Here is a 16,938-nt window from a genome sequence, read left to right on the forward strand (position 1 = left end):
AGAACACCGTGCCCTCATGTATGTGACGCGTGCGTGTGCAGCCCATGCCTTCTGCGGAGCCTCAATAGCACCATGCCTGTGCCTGCGTGTGCAATAATAACCCCTCATTAGCTCCTGGAATAATGATCCCTCATTCCTGGTGGGATAAGTATTTAGGGGACTCTGCTTGATTGTTGCAATTACTTAATTATAACTTCTGGAGAAGGAGAAGCAGCAGCAGGAACAACCACGGTAAACAGAATGAGGCTGAACTGCCGAGAGCTGAAGGGTGGGGAAGATGCTTCCATCCACACGCAGCCCGATGTGTACGTGCTCTGCTGCCCACTACAAGGGACAGGGACACGCTCAGATACACAGAACGCCCCACACACCTGGACTCAAACGCGCAAACCTGGAACACACCCAAAATACACAGACTGGCGCTCAGACTCACGAGAGTTCACCTGCAGAAACGGTGCAGGAAGCTTCTCACACACAAGGGGGAGCCACACATGCACAGGAAACACATTGATACCAAACACCTGCAAGGGATGGGTGTGTGTACTCACGTGCACACACAAATCAATAAAATCAGTCTATTAAAAAAAACCTGGCCCAGCGTGCTGGCTGACACCTGTAAGTCTAAGCACTTTAGGAGCCCGACGCAGGAGAATCGCTGGAGGGCAGGAGTTCAAAACCAGCCTGGGCAACATAGCAAGACCCTATTCTACAAAAACAAACCAAAACAAAAAAACCAAAAATGGTTACTTCAGAAAAGGACCCCAAGGCCTGGGCCTCTTCAATGTCAAGGAGCTGTCAGAATGAGGAGAGCCGGAGGAGGTGTTCCCAGCTTTCCAACCAGCACCTACCAACCTAAGTTCCGCCAGGGAGCTCAGCAGAATTAGCTCAGCTGATGCATCCGCACCGAGACTCACTTTATGACCTGGCCTCAGAGTGCACCTCAGTATGAGGCCAAAAGAAGGGGCAAGATGATCATGTGCCCCCCAACAGACATCAAATTCATACCTGCGAGCTCCAGGTGAGGGTGAGTCACTGTGCATGAAGGTCTGCCGCACTGCAAACTCTCAGGGGGCGCTTAATGCCTTTGTGAACTAAAAATAAAATCCTAAGCACCCCAGTAACCAAACAGACCCCGTACTGGCTAAGGGGACCCCAGAAAAACCTTAAAACTGAGTTCTCAGCCATGACAGGTATAAAGCACTGTTACACATGTGCATGTTTTCTTTTCATAAATATCCATGACTTCCATAGCTTGCTAAATGTGTGTATTTAGCCACACACACACACACACCCCTCCAGTACAAAATCCTTTTCCTTTTGTCTCTCCCCGGAAAACCACGTGTTCCTGGCTTGTGGCTGGAGCCGTTTCCCGGCCTGTGAGAATGGCCACTGCGAGCTGAAAACCCTTCCCGAGAAATAAAGCTCTCTCTTTTCCAAAGTATTAACGCTGTTTTTTGTTTTTTTTTAGTTAACACCTCCCAGTTGTCAACATGGTAGAAGCTATCTGTAAGAACATGGAAAAATGTTTAAATTTTTGATGACAATAGAAGAAACCATGCTAATTTCTAAACAGGAAACCTACACCTGCTATATGAGAGCTGGACTGTAATTAGGGATTGTTAATTCACTTTACAGAATGAATGACCTGGTGCTTAAACTTTACTGATATCAGGGGGCCCAGAGAAGAAGGGGGTGGTGGTCAGTGTGCTGGCATAACAGCAGCGGCAGCAACAACCTCCCCCCCAACACACACACACACACACGCACGGTCCCGTGCAGGTGTTCCGGTTGATTAGCAGCAACCTCAATGTGGTTGTTCACACACCCACACTCTTACCTTGTGTGGCTCCATCATTTCTGGAGGCTCAAAAATGATCTGCTTTTCACTGGCAAAAGGGAGGAGATGGTGTGGAGAAGGTTCACCGTTCTTTAAAAGCCTGTCCCGGAAGTATCTACACATTTCACCTGTGCACTCATTACTCATGCGGTGGGCTTCGGAATAAACTCCTGGGCTGGGCAGCTACATCCCAGCCATTGCTATGAAAAAGGACCATGTATTTTGGTGGCCCCACCATTGACCACCTTCTACTGGTCACCAGATCCATAACCTCAGGGAAGCAGCAGGAAGAGGCTGTGGATTTCCTTCCACCAGACTCGTTAAATTCTCCTGCGCCCCATTACTGCCCATGCCTGACCCGCACCATCCACCACCCTCCCCTCTTTGCAGGGGAGGATGATGGCCATGAACTTAACCTTTATGAAAGCAAAGGGAACCTTGCTTGGTTTCATAAATCCTCAGGTCAGTGTAGATGGAAGACAGGAATCGCCTGGACAAAAGGGGACTGGGCTTTCTAGGCCTGAAGTAATCCCTTTGGCGATTCATGCTGTTCGGAAGTCTGATCCCTGTGCTAAACACAAACTTAACGCTGAATGCAACCTTTGTCCTGGAACTGAGCCACCTTTCCTAGCCAAAGTCTGAGGTCAGGAGGGGATTCCCAGCCTCGGCAATAACCGCTCAGCTGCCACGAGGGGGCAGCAGCGCGCCGTTCAGACGCTGCGCGCGGAGCATTATGGGGCGCGTAGTCTCTCCAGAGCATGGGCGGCGGCGCCAGTCTGGCACGCAAACTGCATTTCCCGGCAAGCCGTGCGACACCCTCAGCCTCACCTTGCTCAAGTATGGAAGCCGAGGTCTTGCCCGTCCCCGGCGGCGCGGGGCGTTGTGGGGCGTGGGGATTTGGTTCCGCGCTCCTCGAAGGGCGGTGCTGCGCAGGCGCGCGCAGGTAGCGGAGCTCGCTGGAGCCTAACTAGCGGGAAGGGATCAGCGTCCTGGCGGCGGCGCTGGGTCTGGCTTTATGGCCGCGGTGGCAGGAATGTGGCGGTTGATCTGTCTTTTCGCCCTGAGCCGGCTCGGCTGCTTTCCTGCCCTCCTACTTTCCTGCATCTAACCGGCCACTTACCCGGACTCCTGGTCCGCTGCCAAGTCCGGTCAAGGCACTAAGCGTTTCTGTCTCCAAAAAAAAAAAAAAAAAAAAAACACACAAACAAGAAACGAACAAAACTCTTTCTCCGCTTGTTTTTCTCTCTTCTTCACAATCAGGCTTTCTATTTTTTTTTTTAACTTATGAAGGGAATTTAAAATTAGAACACTATAAGGTCTCCCAAGGACCCGCCACCCAGTTTCAGTAATTGTCAACATATGGCCTATCTTCTTTTATTTATTCCACCTCCTCTGTTAATTTAAAAGCAAGTCTCAGGCAACAGAGCATCTCATCCGGAAATGTTTCTGTACATATCTCTAAAAGATAAGAGATCTCCATCATGCCTTAAAAAATTGCAATTATTTTTAAATATTATCTAATATATGGCCAGTATTCAGAAGTCCCCGGTTGTTTTGTAAATGTCTTTTTACTGTTGGTTTGTTCAAAGCAGAATCCAAACAGGGTCCATGCACTGTATTTGGGTGATATCTCTCTTAAGTCTCTCATTCTACAACAGAAATCCCTGCCCTTGGGGGCCACATGCTAGCGGAGGAGACAATTCTGGATAAACATACGGTATGTCGGCGGGTGATAAATGATAAGCGCAGTGTTGGCACAGGACAGGGAGGGGAGGGGCTAAATCAGAGATCTGAGAGGACCTTCCCTAGATCACCAGATGTGTACACATGAGGCACTAAGGGGGGACTAGAGAGGGTCTCAGTAAGAGAGTAGTGGCCTTGTGTGCCAGGAGAGGGGCTGTTTGGACACTGGCTGGGCTTGCAGAGCCTCCACATGGAATTTTGTCTGTGTTCAGCTGGGAACATCCAGGCAAAGCTGCCAGCAGCGCTGCTTGTCACTTTCGCAAGGAAGAGAAGGTGACAGGACAGATCACTAGAGATTTGGTGGCTGCGGTGAGAACTTTGACTCTTGCCTGGAGAGAGGTGCAGCTGGGGCAGGGCTCTGAGCCAGGAGAGCCCTGACCCGACTCAGGTGTTCCCAGGCTCCCTCTGGATGCAGGAGGGGAACAGATTGTGGGGGCAGGGACAGAGCAGGAGACCAGGGAGGAGGCTGCTGGGATGTCCAGGCCAGAGTTGATGGACGCCAGGGTGGGGCAGTGGAGCGGCGAAAAGAGTTTAGATTCTGTAGGTGAAGCCAGTAAGATCTGCTGACAGGTTGGAGGGGGTGTGAAGGAAAGAGAGAGGTTAAGGACGACCCTGGGGTGTCAGGCATTAGACAGAGCTGCCACGACCTAGGTGGGGAAAGTCGGGAGGAAGCCAGTCCAGGAGGAAGGTCAGGAGCTCAGTTTAGAGTGTGTAAAGCCTGAAATGCCCCTGAGAGCCTCCGCCCTTTCCCATGAAGATGGTGAACAGGAAGCAGGATGCAGGAGCTTGGAGTCAGGGGAGGTGGCTGGGCTGAAGATAAGACATTTGAGTGTTGATTGCCTAGAGAGGGAATTTAAGCTTTTGTGTAGGGGAGGCAACCTGCGGTATGAGTAGTACCAGGAGGCGGGCCAAGACCTAAGACTTGGGGCTGGCCAGGATTAAGGGGTCAGGGAGTCAGAACCAGATGACAATGTGATTACAACTGGCAGTGAGTACTATCAGAAAGTACAAGTCATTTTAAGAGCATGTAACTGGAAGCCTCACCTAGTCTCAGGTGGGCATGGAGACAGGGAGGGCTTCCTAGAAGAAGTGACTCCTGAGTTGACATCCAAAGCCTGAGTTGCTACAAAACCAGGCCAAAAAAAAAAAAAAAAAAAAGACGAAGAAGAAAAAAAATGAAAGGAGAGTTCCAGGCAGCGGGCACAGCCTATGCTGCAAAGGCCTGGCAACGAGTCGGTCCAGGGAGATGACAGAGAATGAAAGCTGCTCAGTCTGGTCGGGAGGGGTGTGGTGAGAAGGGAATCCAGATTAGTCATCACCAAAAGATTTGAAAGATTTGTCATCAGCCAAGCCCAGGTTCAGACTGGTCCTGCCACCCTCTGTGACCCTGCCTTTCAGAATCTCCATTTTCTCTGTTAAATCTTGCCTCACAGACAAGGCTTGTATAGCAGTTATCTTGGCCTGGCCCCAGCAAACCCTTAGGAAGCATTAGTTGCAAATGCAGTTTTGTCTGTTGTGATCTTGTTATTTGAGCTATTATCATATTAATTACATTACTAAGGAGTCAGGCCGGTCGTGGTGGCTCACGCCTGTAATCCTGGAACTCTGGGAGGCTGAGGCGGGAGGATCGCTTAAGGCCAGGAGTTTGAGACCAGCCTGAGCAACACAGAGACCCCGTTTCTACAAAAAATAAGAAAAATTAGCCAAGCATGGTGGTGCACACCTGTACCCCCAGCTACTAGGGAGGCTGAGGCAGGAGGATAGCTGGAGCCCAGGAGTTGGAGGCTGCAGGGACCTATGATTGTGCCACTGCACTCCAGAGTGGATGACAGAGTGAGACCCTATCTCAAAAAAAAGTTGTCCATGCATAAGGGTGGTGGTTAAGGATACAGGTTAGGGAGCGTGGCTGCCTGAGTTTAACCTCAGAGTCAGTTTACTTATCTGTAAAATGGGGATAATAAATAGCACCTATCCCATAGGGCTGTTATGAGGGCAAATGAGCTGATACATGTGAAGCACTTAGGAGAGCGATTGGCAGCTGTGGTTTTGTCAGTATTACCCAAGGATAAGCAAGAGCCAACCGCTGAGGGATGCAGGTGGGCTCCAGGCTGAGGGACCAGCATGGGCACACACACAGAGGCTAATAGCTGCCATTTACTAAGCGTTCATCACTTAATTCTGATGGGGCCTAGTGAGGGGGCCAACCCATGTTCCCATTTTGGAGATGAGAAAATCTCTGCACTGTTTGGGGGTCACGAAGTTATTATGAGGCAGAGCCAGGATTCATACCCAAGCCCAGCCAGCCTCCAGGGGAGGGGCTGAGGGACAGCCAGCCTGGTCCCATGAGGACCCCTGAAAAGTACTGGGCACAGGTTTGCAGCTGAGGGCAAGCGAAAGACCTCCAAAGGCGGATTAATCGCCGTTTTCCGCCCAGTCTGCCTCCGCCTCCTCAGGGACCTCGGGAACATCTGGCCTCAGACACCAGGCCATGGCCAAAGGTCTCTCCCTGTGTTCGCGGCTCTCTTTAGAGCCTGGAAGACTGAGGATACACTTCGGGCTCGTCCAGGAAAAAAATGATTCTGATGATTCTGGTGACCCCGCGGGTGGGAGAAGGCACAGGCAGCCTTCCTACGCGGCCATCCCCGCTGCTGCAGGCACCGGCGAAATCCAGTCTAGCCCCAGTCCTTGCCACAGATACGGGCATTTGTCCCCCAGCTTGCGAGCCAAACAAAACTCGGGGCCTCCAGGTGCTGTTTGTCGCGTCAAGGCCTGGAGAGGGGCCGTGTGCTGAATCCCTTTTGGAATGGACCGAAAATTGCAATCGTGGCTAGGTACTGGCAGGCCTCAGGGCGGAAATTCACACTTTGACACTGGATTGTCACCTCGGAAGTCTAGTCCCGGGCGGCTCACCCAGGCTTGAGGGGTGTTGGGGGAAGACCTCATACCTGTAGAGTCGGGCGGGGTTAGAACCTCCGGCGCCGGAAACATGCAGGGCGGAGCCACAGCAGCCGCACCCCGGGAGACGGAGGGCGCGCCGGCGCGCGCAGGCGCAATTCCCATGCCGGCTCTAGGACCGCGCGGACGACAGCTGGGCAGCGGAGCAGGGTCTAACCCCGAACAGCCGCCTGAGTCACCGGCCCCGCCCTCCGGAGCCGGACGCAGCGGGAGGCCCGGGAGCAGCAGACCGGACTGCGGACCGCCAGACGTGGGAGGTGGTGAGCGCCCGCCCAGACTACCCCTGCACCCGTAACCCATGCCTTGGCGACCCCCAGACCCGGCTACACCTCAAAGTCTCCCCTCAGGGGTCCCGCAGACCAATGATCTCAGATTCGAGCCCCCAGACCTGTTCGACCCCCGTTATCCCGTCCCGGAGGCCCTTCCTCTCCTCACCCCGTCTCGTGATCTAAAATACAAGCCCATAGGTTTGAGAGGTACCCCGTGAATTCTTCCTTGGGGCGTCCAGAACAACTCTAGGTCTGTGGCCCCAATTCCAGTGGGAGACCCCGTTATTCCGGGCCCTGGAGCTCACAGCCACGATCTTAGACCCGAGCCCACAGACCCAGATGTGACATTGTAATCCCGCCGCTGGGAGTACCTAAATATTCAAACCCACATTCTGGATTTCCTGAACCCCGCCCCAGGGGCCTTCGGGCCAAGGATATCCGATCCGCGTCCCCGACCCGCCCAGGACCCCTAAATTCAATTCTGGGGCTTTGGATCTCAGATGCGGGCGCCCAGACAAGTGGGGCACGCCTTACACCAATTTGGGGTCCCCATCAGGAGCCCCCCAGCAGACCGGTACCCTCCTCTTAATGATGCCATGCGTGCACTCAATGCGGGCGCCCCCAAGCCCGACGGAGTTTCAGACCTGACCCTCCATCCTATCCCACCCGTCCGCGGACCACCCCCTCTCAGAAGCCCGGACCTCCAGCCGGAGGATCGGCCCCCACTGGGAGGCCTCAGATACCTCCTCCAAGTCCAGCTGCCGGAAATGCGTATTTTTGGGGGAGGGACAGGCTCCGGGGCCAGGCGGCCGCCTGACCCTCTTTTTCCCCCTCAGGAGTGAGTCGCAGCCATGTTCCTGGTTAACTCGTTCCTGAAGGGCGGCGGCGGCGGCGGCGGCGGGGGCGGTGGGGGCCTGGGCGGGGGCCTGGGGAATGTGCTTGGAGGCCTGATCAGCGGGGCCGGGGGCGGCGGCGGTGGCGGTGGCGGAGGGGGCGGCGGCGGCGGTGGCGGCGGCGGAGCGGCCATGCGCATCCTAGGCGGAGTCATTAGCGCCATTAGGTAAGGCGGGGCCTGGCGGGGGCGGGGCCTATATGGGCGGGGTCTGGGTGAGGGGCGGGGCCCAACAAGAATAGATGGGATTAACCTCGAGCTTGACCCGGGACCCTTAATTAGGCTGGGCTGGCCTCGACAGGGAGGCCGGCCTTAATGGGGAGGACCCTAATGATGCTGATGTCTGTGGAGGCGGGGCTTGACATGGCCCGGTCTTTGTGTGCAGGTCAATAAAGAGAATGTTGGCCCTGAGGGGAGGGTTCCGGGATTTTGGGAGGTGGGGCTTAATGGGGCTGGGCGTGGCCCCCATTGGCTATCCTGGAGATGAACGTTGAAAGGGCGGAGCCAGTGAGTCTGAGTGACACTCATAGGGGCGGGGCTTGACATAGGTGAGCGGCCTGCTGACTTAGGTGAAGGCAGGAGTGGTCAAAGTTTAATGCCATAGGGGAAATGGCCCAGAAGGAACTGGGCCTGGCCTGGAATTGGCTGGGTTAGTGGAGAAAAATGCCCTGGTAGGGGTAGGGTAAGTTGTCTGTTGGAGTTAATTAGCCATGGCCACTTAGCAGGGATCCCTCGAAGGGGCGGAGACTAATGTAGCTAGGGCAGGATGTTGGGAAGACAGGAATTCAGGAAGGCGGGTGATGGAGTAGGGTCCTGGGCAGATGGCACCTAAGGAGGATGAGGCCCCAGGAAGCGGGGCAGAGCCTCTAACAAGTGAGCCCTTGAAGGGGCGGAGTCAGTTGAGTCTGGGTGGGATTTTGGATTAATTGAGTGGGGCCAAGATAATTCTGGAATCTGCCATTGGGTAGGTGTGCCCTGGCAGTAGTTGGGCCTACTATGGGGGTCGGTCCGTGGGTTTCCTCACGGGTGGGGTTGGCGTGATGCAGTGAGAGGAGGGGCAGGGGCAGGGACAGGAGCAGGGCAGTGTGGACTGGGACAGGTGAGGACACAAACAGCTGAAGGGCGCAGCGACCAGGTAAGGAAGGTGGCAGGCTGGGGTTAGGGAGGTTGGAGCTGGCGGTTCTGCCGGCGCTGCCCGTTGGAGGCCCCGCCCTCTGGCGCTAACTCCTCCTTCTCTCCTCTCAGCGAGGCGGCTGCGCAGTACAACCCCGAGCCCCCGGTAAGCGGCCCTCCACAGGCAGAGACCCCCTCTTCTCCCTCCAAGGCCTTTTCCACGCCCCATCCCTGTTTCTTTAGAGAAGCTCCACCACCTTCCTCCTCCTTTTATGAAATTCCTCTGTCATTAACTGTCCCCGAACTTAGCCATGGGTCTTAGCCATGCGGTACACACTCACTCCTGGTTCACTAACCACCCTCATGCCTCTGATCATCGGGCCACCCAGCCCGCTCTGACCCTCCCATCCAGGGTGCTTGGGTATGGGGGGCTGTCTGGTCCGCACCCCTCTTCCTGCCTGCTCTGAGATCTCCTCCCTCTGCAGCCGCCACGCACACATTACTCCAACATTGAGGCCAACGAGAGTGAGGAGGTCCGGCAGTTCCGGAGGCTCTTTGCCCAGCTGGCTGGAGACGTAAGTAACCTGGGCCCTGCCCAGTCCCTTCCCTTGGGCTGCCATTGTACATACACACTTGATCATGACCATCCCGAAGTTCCCATTCTCCTTCATGATGTGCCCAGACCCCTTTCAGTCACCCCTGACCCCTAACTTCTGCCTACAGGACATGGAAGTCAGTGCCACAGAACTTATGAACATTCTCAACAAGGTTGTGACTCGACGTGAGTGACCAGGGTGAAGGCACAGGGCAGGGTTAGAGGCATAGGGGTGGGGTGGCTGTGACCTCTGGCCTCTGACTTTCAACCTGTTCCCCACAGACCCTGACCTGAAGACTGATGGTTTTGGCATTGACACATGTCGCAGCATGGTGGCCGTGATGGATGTATCCTTGGGGGCAGTCTGGAGGAGGCCCTGGGTGGAGAGGGAGTTTTTTGAGAGTATGTTTCGGCTAGCCAGGATGCCTTCATACGCCTTCATACACCTTCATACGCCCACACATGGATATGCATACATCAGAACACGCACTCACCTACAGACATGGCAATAAATAATACCACCAGCAGCTGTCACAGCTGGCACTTTGCTTACATTAACTGACTGAACTTTCACAGGCACCCTGTTGGACAGGCATTATTATCATAGTCCATGTTACAGGTGAAGAAACTGAGGCTCACAGAGAATCAGTCGTTTGTCTGAAGTTATCAATAAGTAAGTAAGTGGCAGGCTAAGAATTTGGACTCAGGTCTTTTGGGCTTGAGAATCCAAGCTTAGAACACCATACACACATTTACACACACATGTACTCAAGAGCATACCCACATACATGCAGGTATGTGAAGGAACGTGCACAGGAATACACAAGCATATTTACACGTGGGCCAGCCACTAGCTGATGTTGGATATGTGCACACTCAGTACATGGGACAATAGAGACACACACATGTACATGTCATGTGAGCACATGTGCACTGCATAGAGTGAAGCAATCCCAACTCTGCCCCTTAAGACAGGTTACTGAGAACCTGTCTGTGCCTCAGTTTCCCTGTCTGTAAAATGAGGTGAGTGATAATGATGATACCAAATTGGAGCTACACGCAGAAGGTTTAGCACAGTGTGTGGCACACAGTAAGTGGCCTGTACAAGTTAGTTGTTACTATGATCTTAGGTAGGTTTTTCCAGCTTGGAATTTGTTTCCTTCTCTGGGAATAATCCTGGTAGGATTGGTGTCCTGAGGATTTAGTAAGAAAAGTGATATTCCTGAAGACCTTAGCACAGGGTCTGGTAACTTGACAAGTCTTGGCCGTTGTTGTTATTGAGAATTTATTAAATGCCAAGCCCTGAGCTAAGTGCTTTATGCCATTATCTCATTCAGTTTTTATCACAAATACAGCAGGGACCTGCCATCACCTTACTTCATAGAATTTTAAGACACGCTTGTTTTTTACATGTTCTAACATTTATGAAATTGGATTCCTATCAAGAATTTTATAAATGAGGGATTAAGTCTTTTCAGGTGAGGAATTTGTAGTTTGGAGAAGTGCAATATAATACCCCATGGTTATGTGTAAAGAGAGTCCTTATATAGAAATATAAACTGAAACATATGGATAAAATGCAAAATAAGACCACTTGCCAGGTGACAGGGTTGGACGGAAGCTGGAGTTTTAGCTTGGGTCCTGCTTGCTGTCCCATCTTCGTGCATAGCACAAACGGTGCAGGCATCTGGATGCTGCTGTCACACTGTTCTTAACACCCTCCCACCAGAGCGACACCACAGGCAAGCTGGGCTTTGAGGAATTCAAGTACCTGTGGAACAACATCAAAAGGTGGCAGGTGCGTAGCAACCTCTGAAATCCCTAGCACCTAGCCATGGAGATACCATGCCCCACGATGCTCAGTTGGACCCTGTCCTCTCTGCCCCCACAGGCCATATACAAACGGTTTGACGTTGACCAATCGGGGACCATTTGCAGCAGTGAACTCCCAGGGGCCTTTCAGGCAGCAGGTATGGCTGGCAGGGACATGGTGGGGCTGGGAGTGGGCCTGATGAGGCAGTCCCCACTGAGCTACTCGGAGCCTGAACCCCGAGGGAGTGACTTGGGCTGTGTGGCCTCCATGCCTAAGGGACTGACCCTTCTCAGGGTTCCACCTGAACGAGCATCTCTACAACATGATCATCCGGCGCTACTCGGATGAGGCAGGCAGCATGGATTTTGACAACTTCATCAGCTGCTTGGTCAGGCTGGATGCCATGTTCCGTGAGTGACACCCAGCTGTCTTTCCGGGTGGGGACTTGTTCAGCTTCCATTGGTCAAGGTCTTCTCTAAGCCTGAGCTTGAGGGGGGCAGTGCTAGAGGTACAGCAGTGACCAGAACAGCCCCGGTTTCTGCCCTGAGAGCTCACAGTCCAGTGGCGGAGAGACAGGTCACCAGATGGTGGCAGCTCAGACTGGTTACAGCTGGAATAGGGGAAGCCTAGGCAGAGGGACTGGGGCTGTGAGGGGCAGGCTCAGGTAGGGGGCCCAGGGCTCTGATGGGGGAGCCCAGACAGAGTGTTCAGATTGTACCTGGGGAAGCCCAGAGGGCTACTCGACCCTAGGAGGCACTGGTGCAGCCTAAGGCTTCAGGCAGGGCTCCTTGGAGAGGCGCATTTGAGTTGCAACCTGAGGAATGAAGAGGCGAGAACCTAGTGAGAGAGTAGGGGGTAGTGTTACAGGCCAAGGGAACAGCCTGTGCAGAGGCCTAGAAGGGAAAGAGAAGATGGTGCTTTTGGTTGGACTCTTAGTTCAAAGAGTGCCGAACTCGAGTGGGATGGGGAGCGCAAGGCGGGGAGTGGTCAGTAGGGACTAGATCATGATGAGGGCTTTTAGGAGCATTAACGTACTGAGTCCTGAAGTCATCCCTGAGTAGTAGGAATTACTGTCTCCATTCTATGGAGGAGGAACCTAGGGTTCAGCAAAATTGTTTGCTCACAGCCACTGAGCTAGGAGGTTGCAAAGCTAGGATTTGAACTTGGGTCTGTCTGAGGTCTGGGCTGAGTTGAGTGAGAGGAGGCAGGAGCAGTGGGCATGGTCAGGCCATGCAGGGCTGTGAATGCCAAGTTCAGGGGTGCTCAGACTCTACCAGGGGCATTGAAGAGCCATGGCAGATTCTAGGCAGGGGAGGGACGGGGTCAGGTTTGGAAGATTCCAAGAGCCCAGGGAGGAGCTTGCACTAAGAGCGTGCTAAGGAAAAGAGGCAGATATGTGAGATGTCGGGAAGGTGGGAGTGGACAACAGGGCAGACCATGCCAAAAGTCGTATGTGAGAAGGCCCAAGAAATGGCCACTGGATCCACCAGCAAGAAGGCAGATAGTAACGGCAGTGAATGTAGCGTGTGGGACACAGGTGTGCGGATGGCTGAGGGCGGTAACGCAGCGGTGAGTGGGAGAGAGGAGGCCAGACAGTGGGGGCCCTTCTTTGCCTGGCTTTGGCTGTGGGTGGGGAACATGGATCTGAGTTTCAGGGTAGGAGTGGGGACCACACCAGACTCCAGGGGCAGCAAGTGGGGTTTGCAGAGCCTCCTTCCAGCAGCCTGTTTGGGTTGGACGGGAGAGAATGGAGCACAGATACCCACGGGAGGCTGGGTGGGGGCAGAGGTGGGGTGGGGAGGGGGTGCTCAGTATACGGCGCCCGTTATCGACGCAGGTAACAGCCTCGGTTCCAGTCCCAATTTCCTCTCTTTCTTGCAATGTGACCTGGGGCACATCGCTTCACTTCTGTGTGCCTTGTTTTAAAATGACACTTATCTCAGAATTGGATAAAATAAGTTAATACAGGAAAGCACGTTACACAGTGCTCGGCACAGAGTAAATGGTCAGTGAAGTGCTGGCTGTTATTGTCATGTACTAGTATAATACTATCCTAAAAGCCAGTCTCTCTCCTTCTGCCCCAAACCTTCCCTTCTCCTCCCCCAGGTGCCTTCAAATCTCTTGATAAAGATGGCACTGGACAAATCCAGGTGAACATCCAAGAGGTAAGAAACCCCATCCTGGGTTGTGGGTGCCTGGGGGGGACCCCACCCTGCAGCCTTTTTACCAGCTCTGAGCTTTAGCCGCCTCCCTCCTATTTGCCCAACGACCCCCGGGTGAGGGTAGAGAGGGTCTGGTATTCCGGGGTTCCCTGCTCCTCACTCTCTGTGGCTTCCTCTCCCCAGTGGCTGCAGCTGACTATGTATTCCTGAACGGGAGCCCCAGACCTGCCCCCTCACCGCCTCGCTGTACGAGTTACCTTGGAGCCTCAGTTTCCCCCATAGCTGATCTACCTGCAGTCACATCTTCATGGTCCTGCTGACCCACAGGCCTTTCGTTCTCAGAGCCCTTGGCACCCAGCTTCTCAGGCAACATCCAGGGCGCGGCATGCCCCAACATGCCATGCCCTGAGTTACTCCTGGCTCTGAGACTCTCTAACATGCCCTGCCTAAAGGTCACCCCACCCCCACCACACCCATCTCACACCCCCTCCATAACCTCTCTCCCGTACCTGTGCCAAGCCCAACACGTGTTGCTTCCGTGCCCCGAGGGCCCGCTCTCAGTTCTGGAAGCATCACTCCAGTCCCTACACACCCTGGCACACCGTGCACGGTTACCACCCAGGTAACCCAACTCCAGGCCGTTCCTGGCTCACATGCCCAGTGCCTTTGTGTTCTGCTCCCAGCCGCCAGGCCCAGGAGAAATAAATGCACCCTGGCTGCTGCTCTCTATGGGATCTGCCTCCTGTCCTGAGAGTTGAGGGGTGGCTCAGACTCCGGGGAAGAGGTACTCTGGGTCCTGGGGAGGAGTTCAAGGTAGGGTAGCGGGTCTCCCCCCAGGGCTGGATCTGCCTATCTCCTTGTCCTTTTCTTGTCTGCATTTTTTTTCTCATACTGGATTTTAGTTGAACTGTAGCCTCGTTCTTGCTGAGATCCCGTAGGGCTGGGGCTGAGACCCAGGAGCCCAGGTGATCTCGGCTTCTGCTCCCAGAGCTCGGGCTGCTGGGAGGTCTCAGTGCCACCCCTGGCTCTGTCCCCCAGGCCATGTTTGCCTCCCTTGCAGCTCTGGTCCTTGAGTCAGTCTCTCACTTGCCTCTGCCTCTGTGGACCATGGGCAGAGTCTTCCTTCCTGTCCTTGAGCCCCTGCAGGGGAAGGGGCCGCCACCCATACTTACAGAGCATCTGTATCACCAGGGCACCACCCCATGCCCCCAGGCCCTGAGGGGCAGCCCAGGGGTGCTGGTTGGGGTCCTCAGCAGAGGGCTGAGAGGCAGCAACATCCTAGGAGTAGCCCTGGTCCAGCATGAGGGACCAAGGGCTGGGGCAATGGGCTGTCCACAGGGTGGAGATCCCAGGCTGGTGCGAGGATGGGCTTGAAGGGTTGCACACACGCACACGCATACAGAGGTCAGCGTTTATTGATGCTTGTCCAAGTCCCTGAGGTCCTTCAGGCTTCTCGTTCTCACTTATTGTGAGGGAAGGAGGCCCAGCCAAGGCAGTACAAGCTGTAGGCAGTTCCTAGGCAGGGGAGGTGGAGGATACAGAATGAGACCCTAATCCCTTCCTAAATCTCATCCTAGGCTTTTAAGCTCCTCTGCAAGCTCCCCAGTCCCCAGCCTAGATCCTAGTTCCAGTTCCGGCTCCAGCTCCCTCCCCAAACTGGACTCCACGTGGGGAATCCCCTGGCATTGACCTCGACCAGGCTGGGAGCTTTCTCCCCAGCTCCTGCCTGGGTGAGCCCCACACCCCTTACTAGCCCAGCTCCCCTCCGGAGACACCAGCTCCCACTCCAGTCTGGTCCCCAAACCTGGCCAGCTCAGGTGCTCCAGGTACCTTCAAATCTCTTGACAAAGATGGCGCTGGACAAATCCCCGTGAACATCCAAGAGGTAAGAAACCCCATCCCAGGGTGTGGGTGCCTGGCAGGCAACCCCCTCCCTAAGCGCCAACCCCCAACCCAGACGCTAGTCACTCCTCCCCCCAACCCCCAGCCCTGACACCAGCCCGCACTCACCGCCCAGACACAGCCCCATGGTCAGCCGGTACAGGAGGTTGTCTGTCGCTCCGCCCTTCAAGTGCACCGGGAGGTCATTGTCCTCCTGGGTGTGGGGGGTGTCCGATGAGAAAGGGGTGCTGGCTGCTCCTTTGGGCGCATCCTCCACCTGCCCCAGAGAGCCTCCCCTCGCCCCGCCCGTGCTCTGCCTACCTGGAAGAGCTTCTGTTTCTCCCGCACTCGGTTCTCAAAGCGGTTCCGGGCGGTTGAGCTGAAGGAGCGGACCAGCGCCTGGGAGACCTGCGGGGGTGGGAGGTGCATGGGTATTGGAGGCACCTGGAGGGGGCTCTAGAGGTGGGTCCTGCTGGGGGACCTCGGCTGTCTGAGGCCTCGACGGGGGGACGGTCCTATCCCTGGCCAGCGCGAGTGGGACGCGGGCTCTATGAAGAAATGGCCAAAAGAAAGAGGCTCCGCCTGGAGAGTCTGGCCTGGAGTTTATCTAGAGGGTCCTGGAAAGGTCCGAGGCCTGAGATTTGGGGGGCGGCGGGGTGCCGGGGTTTCCTGGATTAATGGGAGGAAACCAGGTCCCGGGACTGAATTGGACTGAATTGGAGGACCCTCGAGAGTGTCCAGGCTGCCTAAGAAGTCCCGGGAAGGGTAGGGGTGGGAGGGTCCCACTATCCAGGCCCCGAGATGTTAAGGGAGGTCTGGATGGAGGGAGGAGGTTTAAACCCGGGCCTTGGGGCCACGTTAGGGGTCCCCGGCTGTCTCAGCAGCTTGGATTGTGGGGGAGGGAGTCCCAAACCCTGTGGGGCCTGCGGTCCACGTCCCCAGATGTGGGGACGGTTAGGGAGTGTCGTGTTGGGGCGACGGCTTCCGTCCTAGGGGCCCCGGCCCAGCCCAGTCCGCAGGGGCCTCACCCTCAGGGCCCTCATTCTGCGTCCTGCTCTTCGCCCGAGTCACCTCCCCTCTCCGCCCAAGGACATCCAGTGCCCTCCCCTCCCGGGAGCCCCAGGCCACGCCCGCCGCGCACAGCACGACAGCTGCGGGACGTGGCCTTGGCTGGGGCCGGGCCGGGCAGGGGAAGCTCCGCAAAGCGGATTTGTGCCCTGGGCTCGCGGAGGCGACTTTCCAACCCGGTCTCTGCGCCGGCGGCGGCAGCACCCGTCCATTTCTCATCTCGGAATGTCTGCTGGTCCAAGCGGGGAGGAGGATTGTATCTGCGCAGATTTCCTTCCCAGATCTGTCCCCGTCGGTCGCTGTGGGAGAGCGAGCGAGGGCGCAGCTAAACGAACGGGTTCCAACTGCTGGTTCCGTCTACACAGCGAGCGAGCGGGCTCAGAGCCCTGGCTTCGGTATCTGGAACGCGAGGGGGCGGCCCGGCGCGGTGGCTCAACCTGTGACCCTGGCACTCTGGGAGGCCGAGGCGGGAGATCGCTTGAGGTCAGGAGTTCGAGACCAGCCTGAGCAGGAGTGAGACCCCCGTCTCTACCAAAAAAGAAAAAGAAGATGAAACGTGAGGGGCTAAGTCAGAATCTTCCTTAGAGGTTTGCTGAGAGCTTTAAGTGAG

At 55.3% G+C, this 16,938-nt stretch overlaps 2 protein-coding genes across 4 annotated transcripts; one reads left to right on the top strand and one right to left on the bottom strand.

The window, feature by feature from the left end:
- Positions 1–6,563: 6,563 nt before the first annotated feature.
- Positions 6,564–14,108, top strand: CAPNS1 (calpain, small subunit 1). 3 transcript variants are annotated; one of them, XM_012651559.1, is made up of 11 exons: positions 6,564–6,795; positions 7,641–7,864; positions 8,942–8,975; positions 9,295–9,384; positions 9,533–9,590; positions 9,687–9,751; positions 11,134–11,202; positions 11,296–11,374; positions 11,511–11,627; positions 13,324–13,382; positions 13,563–14,108. In XM_012651559.1, exons 2-11 carry the CDS (start codon positions 7,656–7,658, stop codon positions 13,587–13,589), a joined length of 807 nt encoding a protein of 268 aa, XP_012507013.1. In that variant the 5' UTR covers positions 6,564–6,795; positions 7,641–7,655; the 3' UTR covers positions 13,590–14,108. The 3 variants fall into 3 exon arrangements, with proteins under 3 accessions (XP_012507013.1, XP_012507010.1, XP_012507012.1); XM_012651556.1 differs by lacking the exon at positions 13,563–14,108 and having other exon boundaries at positions 6,631–6,795; positions 13,324–13,460; XM_012651558.1 differs by lacking the exons at positions 6,564–6,795; positions 13,563–14,108 and having other exon boundaries at positions 7,620–7,864; positions 13,324–13,460.
- Positions 14,109–14,779: 671 nt separating this feature from the next.
- LOC105816214 (cytochrome c oxidase subunit 7A1, mitochondrial) lies at positions 14,780–16,352 on the bottom strand. Its single transcript, XM_012651560.1, has 4 exons — positions 16,289–16,352; positions 15,582–15,668; positions 15,390–15,474; positions 14,780–14,894 (listed from the first exon to the last, which is right to left on the bottom strand). Exons 1-4 carry the CDS (start codon positions 16,301–16,303, stop codon positions 14,839–14,841), a joined length of 243 nt encoding a protein of 80 aa, XP_012507014.1. The 5' UTR covers positions 16,304–16,352; the 3' UTR covers positions 14,780–14,838.
- Between the last annotated feature and the right edge of the window lie 586 nt (positions 16,353–16,938).

The sequence above is a fragment of the Propithecus coquereli genome, unplaced genomic scaffold (genome assembly GCF_000956105.1).
Source record: "Propithecus coquereli isolate 6110/MARCELLA unplaced genomic scaffold, Pcoq_1.0 Scaffold358, whole genome shotgun sequence".
Classification (NCBI taxonomy): domain Eukaryota; kingdom Metazoa; phylum Chordata; class Mammalia; order Primates; family Indriidae; genus Propithecus; species Propithecus coquereli.

Bases quoted from the DNA above. Each gene is read 5' to 3' on its own strand.
- LOC105816214 (XM_012651560.1), bottom strand. The intron at 15,475-15,581 runs GTAGGCAGAGCA...CCCCACACCCAG, and splicing joins AGAAACAGAAGCTCTTCCAG to GAGGACAATGACCTCCCGGT. The intron at 14,895-15,389 runs GTGAGTGCGGGC...TCCCCTGCCTAG, and splicing joins CATGGGGCTGTGTCTGGGCG to GAACTGCCTACAGCTTGTAC.
- CAPNS1 (XM_012651556.1), top strand. From the start codon at position 7,656: ATGTTCCTGGTTAACTCGTTCCTGAAGGGCGGCGGCGGCGGCGGCGGC. The intron at 9,591-9,686 runs GTGAGTGACCAG...TGTTCCCCACAG, and splicing joins CAACAAGGTTGTGACTCGAC to ACCCTGACCTGAAGACTGAT. The intron at 11,375-11,510 runs GTATGGCTGGCA...GACCCTTCTCAG, and splicing joins AGGGGCCTTTCAGGCAGCAG to GGTTCCACCTGAACGAGCAT.